Here is a 5,323-nt window from a genome sequence, read left to right on the forward strand (position 1 = left end):
AATATAGTTCTCCATTTTAAATTTTAAAATTCAAATTCTGATACAATGAAAACATAAAAATGTTGTTTTAGAATTTATAGATTATAAAGTCTGAAAACAATTTTAAAAAACAGAAGTTAGATTGTTTAACAAAATTCAGTAAATTTGAAAAACATAAAACAGAATTTACATCTGTAAGTAGTATGTTTCACGAAGATACATGATTTGTTAATTAAAAATTAATTATATTAACAACAAATCCAACAATAAAACTGCTAAAGAAAATAAAAAAATGGGAGGAGATCGAGATATGCTATGAGAATGGAAAATAAAAATATTCAAAGGATGAAATTTCGACAATTAATTAAAACTACAAATTACAATAAAATAAAAAAAGGCCTGATAACTATGCTATTCTTGGGCCGGCCCAATTGGAACAAAAGCCCATTTAGAATAATCTCACTTGGTATCCTCTTTCACCTTCACTTCGTCTTCGCCTCTGAACTTCTTGTAAATATCTCCTCTGTAAAACTCCCTCGTTCTCATCACTAAAACCAGCGAAACCATAGCTCCAACAAATGTAACAATCGCCATTAACGTAAACGATTTCCTGAAACATTGCTTTCCAATGCAAGTCAATTCCTTCACCGCCGATCTATCTAACCCTTTCTCCTTCAGTTGCTTCAAAGCTTCCATGTCGTACAACATTCCGGCGACCTTCACATTCAGAATATACGATCCTAACGGGCTGGCGATTTGCCCGCAATTGAACAGAGTAGAGAAATATTTCAGCCCGAATAGCTCTGAAATTATGGCGAAAAGCAGCGGAAGTTGTGCGCCGAAGGAGAATCCGATGATTACTGAAGCTAGGTAGACGGAGCCCGGAACTGGGAATGCGATTAAGAGTTGTCCAATGCAAGAGAGGAGAAGGACTAATGTCATCATTAAAGGTCTTGGGAATTTGAATTTCGCGAGAAGGGTTTCGGAAACGAATCCAGAGAATACTCTGCCGAAGTAATTCCAAATGCTTACTAATGAAACGAATGAGCTTACTGTTTTTAATGGGTAGCCTAGTGATTCACCGATTTGCCCCAAATTATCTACTGCGGTTAAGCTTGTGCCTAACCCACAGAATGTTGCGATGAACAGAACCAACATATCGACGCTGAGAAGTGCTTGAAGGATTGTGTAATCGTCTCCTCTGGCTGGCTTGTGACAAATGTTCGAGAAACAGGAATCTGGTGGTGGGTTTGGAATTTCCTTGATTTGGTTTGATTCTTCTGTGATGATTTTGGATTCATCAACTGGTTTTGGTTGAGATTGGGATTGTGATTGTGGGTTTTCGTTAGGAATTGGGGGAGTTGGAGTTTTCTTTGCATTCCAGAGATGAAGTTCTTCACGGATCACAATGAACAGAGGAAGGAACAGAAATACGCAAATCACGGTAGCACTTATAGCATAAGCCGTATGGTTGAATTCCACTTTCTTCTGGACAATATTCATAATCATGATGAAAAGCGCTAACCCAATTGAGACATAAAGGAAATGGTAAAAAACCCTCTTCTCATTCGGTTGTCTCTCTGCTCTAAGCCTCCGAATCGTGAAAACAAAAACGACGGAAAGGGCCGCCGGGAGCCACCCAATTAGAAGGATCAACGCCGTCGCATCGTCACCATAGACGGCCAAATAAATCTGTGTGAGAACGGCGCCGCTCAACCCTGTGAAGCCCTTCAAAAGCCCCATCATAGCGCCACGGCTCTCAGGGAAATTCTGAATGCAAGTAACCAAAGCGCCAGTATTAGCAAAATTCTGGGAATTAGCTCCAACGCAAATGTAAAGACACATCTGCCAGACTTGGGGCTTCGCGATTCTGCCGGTAACGGCGAGCCAAATCATAAAATATCCGGCGAAGTTCAAGGCGGAGCCAAGGAGGAGAACGAACCAAGTCGGCGTCACTTCCGCCACTAAACCGGACAGAACACCGACGTTAGCACCCAGATCTTTAGAAAAACCCATCAGATTCAAAGTCGTTTGGTCATACCCAAGCGTCGCCTTGATCTGTTTGGAGTAGACACCGAAGAGATAGGTGGCGCCGGCGCCGGCCATGATGAGAAATGTAGCGAAAACGGTGAACCAGCGGCCTTTAATCACCTGCAAGGTGAATCGGAGAGCAGCGCAGCCGTGGGCGCCGTCGGCTCCGGTCGTTGTACCCATTTATGGATGGGATTGGATGAATCGGCGGAATTTATTTGGACAGATGGGAGTGGTTTTCAGAAGAACATGTGAGGATGATGATTGAGTTATGGGGTAAAAAGGGAAGATGATAGCAGGAGATTAAATAGTTATTCAGTTTGAGTTTTGTTTTGAAATTGAATCTGTATAATGCTTGATTTGAATATGGATTAAGTGGAGATTTTATCCAATTCGCATTTTCCTATGGTTGTTTCCTTGAGCTCAGGGATTATTGTTGCTGAATTCTAGCTAAATCCACAATATATTTCTCTTAAATCTTTATTTTCATTTCATTTCCACTTTTAAACTTTTCTTATTTCATCAATTTTAACCTTAAATTTTAACAAATATTATAATTTTAGTCGTCTAATAGAAACATATAAACGATTTGAGATTCATAATTTCTTTAAGAATGTATGAATTTTGGGATGGTATTCAAGGGTTAATTTGAAGAAATTGATCAAACATATATTAAAACTTTATTTTATTGGAATTGATGAATTCATGAAGATTTTTTCCTTTGTTAAAATTACTACCTAGGTGAATCAGCATTGCAACACTTATGTAAGTATAAGGTCAAAACCAATGAAATCAAAAGTTTAAGATCTAGTTTAGGGTTCGAAACTAACATTGAAAGATTAGGGTCTAATTTTTCCAACCATAAATTTCTTAGAATTAAACAATTGTTTACTTCAGTATGACAAATTTAGAGTTAAAAGAGCTATATGCCAAAAAAAGAAGAACCAAAAAAAGTAATAATGTAAAAACAATATGAATTGACCTATGCTTGAATTAGTGAATTGAGAGTGATATTATAACTGTATATAAGGTGTATTGAATTTGAAAAGGATAAAAGGTGTAAATGTGAGAAAAAGACCTATTTGAGTTTAGTCAAAGCATAGGGAAGTGGGAGTAAGAAGGAGAAAGCAAAAGGCAGAAGCCAAAAAACAGAAAAATCCAAAAAAAATATAGAAAAAAAAAGTGAAGAAATGGGAAATTAAAAAATGTGGGGGTTGGAAAATTAAAGAATAATGTGCCAAAAAGAAAAAAATGAATAAATAAAGTAATAAAGTAATAAAGTAATGTGAAAGGGATTTTTGGAGTAAAAAGGGGTTTAGTAGTGTAGTATTATTATTAACACGTGAAATGGTGAACAACTGAATTTGTCTTGGAGTAGCACGGGTTTTATTAGTATGCTTTAATTTTATTATTTACCAATATTTAAAATTCATTTATACAATTTTTTTTAAAAAATGAAAAATAGAGAATCTGAAATCGGGGGCGAAAGTTGAAACAATATGAATTATGATTAATTTAATATTTTATTCGGATGTGAAATAAGGATATTTTATCAATATATTCAGTCTAACCTAATAAGTGATATTAATTAAAAAAATTTAAAATTATATTTTCATACCTATGCATAGCCAATGTATATAATCTATCTCATACTTCTCAATTTATCACGATATTATCTTAAATTCAAGTGGAATAATTTTTATGTTTTTTTTAGTACAACAATTATAAGAATGGGGATTTAAACTTTCAACTTCAAGGAAGTATCAGTACATGTTAATTACCATTGATCTATGTTCATTTTGATAAATAATTAAAAGATATGTTCTTACCTGCTTGTAATGGATTATAATACAAGTATCTTATGTGAAGTTTAGAAAGAGTTGAGTAAAAACTATTCTAAATTTGTTGTTAAAAGTTGCGGGTTTTTCTTAGTGATTTGTTCATTGGTCAATCATGTGTGTATTAGTTGGGTCTAACTTTAGCCTACTTCTTTGTTATTATTCTTTTTAGAATAAAATGAATAATAGGATAATTAAAAAATTACATCACAAAACACAAGTGACCCAAACCACTCAAGGTAACGAGAAAAGAGAAAAAAAGAAAGTTACTCTTCCTGTTACCATATATGGATATAATGAGTTGTAACGTATCCCTAATTTTAGAAGTTGCTAATTCACATTTTGTGTATATTTAACCATATGTTGGTCATTGTAAATGATGATATTATCAATAAAATATCATTACATCAATATGGTATCTAAGCTTACACTTAGGTTTTAGCCTCCACCGCCTCTAGGTATCGACCTATTTCATCTACTCAAATATGTGCACTGTTATTTGTTCTGAGTCATCTGTTGCATCTAAACCAAATTCGTGCGCCCAAATCCGTTGAATCCTTGCCCCATATCTACTTTGTGCTGCCCAGATCCGCTCTTGGTTGTTTTGGCCCAGATCCGCTTCGTTCTTTATTGTTTCAGGCCAAATCTAACGATGCCCAAACTTTCTCCAATCCGTTTGTGGGTGTTACTAGGGTATAGTGTATGTCCTAGTTTATTGTATTTTGTACTTTATTTGTATTGTACATTAGTCTCCTTAAGCTTTAAGACAAGTGGAAGATTGTTGGGAATGGTGTCCTAAATCTCCTTGTAATCTCGTAGTATATAAACTCTGTATAAACATATTGTTATTAATAAAATAAGTGTTATTTTAAGCATATACTCAATCCAATAAACTAAGATCTGAGGTTATATCATGTAATTTAAACATGTAGAGACATATAAGTGGATCTTGTTTAAATAATAACCTAAATGGTCTGTAGTAGATGGATAAGGCTGGGTACCTTATGCTGGTGACACTAAGGATATGACCCACTTTGTAGGTGTTATAAATGTTGTAAAGTGCTACAAATGATCTGATCCTGATCATTCATGTAGAGACATGCAAATGGGGGTATCCTATACAAAGAGTTTGTATAAGACCAGACCACGAAATTATTAGTCTCTTTATATAACGCCGTTAATAATAGAGACTTACATTTCACTAGGATGACCAAAGATGACATCATCTGAATCCTGAGTGAGTTGTAAATTACTGCTCATGAAGGCGGTCCTTTGATTTGTATGGGTGAGAGTGGCCAGATTGCCAACTCAACAAGTCTACCATTTTAGGGATTCGTCTGACTAGGGAGGTGGGAACTCAGCTACAAAAGATGGAATTCACTCCTTCCCCGATGTAGGGGCAAGTAGATAAATTACTCCCTTAAGGGCTGATTCTGGGTCTTAAACATAATAGACACACCCTCTCCTAGCCCGAG

General features: G+C 35.5%; 1 protein-coding gene across 1 annotated transcript; it reads right to left on the bottom strand.

Moving 5' to 3' along the window:
* Positions 1-290: 290 nt before the first annotated feature.
* Positions 291-2,441, bottom strand: LOC120083888 (protein NUCLEAR FUSION DEFECTIVE 4-like). The gene has a single exon (XM_039039797.1). The coding sequence runs from the start codon at positions 2,191-2,193 to the stop codon at positions 439-441; it is 1,755 nt and encodes a 584-aa protein (XP_038895725.1). The 5' UTR covers positions 2,194-2,441; the 3' UTR covers positions 291-438.
* Between the last annotated feature and the right edge of the window lie 2,882 nt (positions 2,442-5,323).

The sequence above is a fragment of the Benincasa hispida genome, chromosome 8 (assembly GCF_009727055.1).
Source record: "Benincasa hispida cultivar B227 chromosome 8, ASM972705v1, whole genome shotgun sequence".
Classification (NCBI taxonomy): Eukaryota; Viridiplantae; Streptophyta; class Magnoliopsida; order Cucurbitales; family Cucurbitaceae; genus Benincasa; species Benincasa hispida.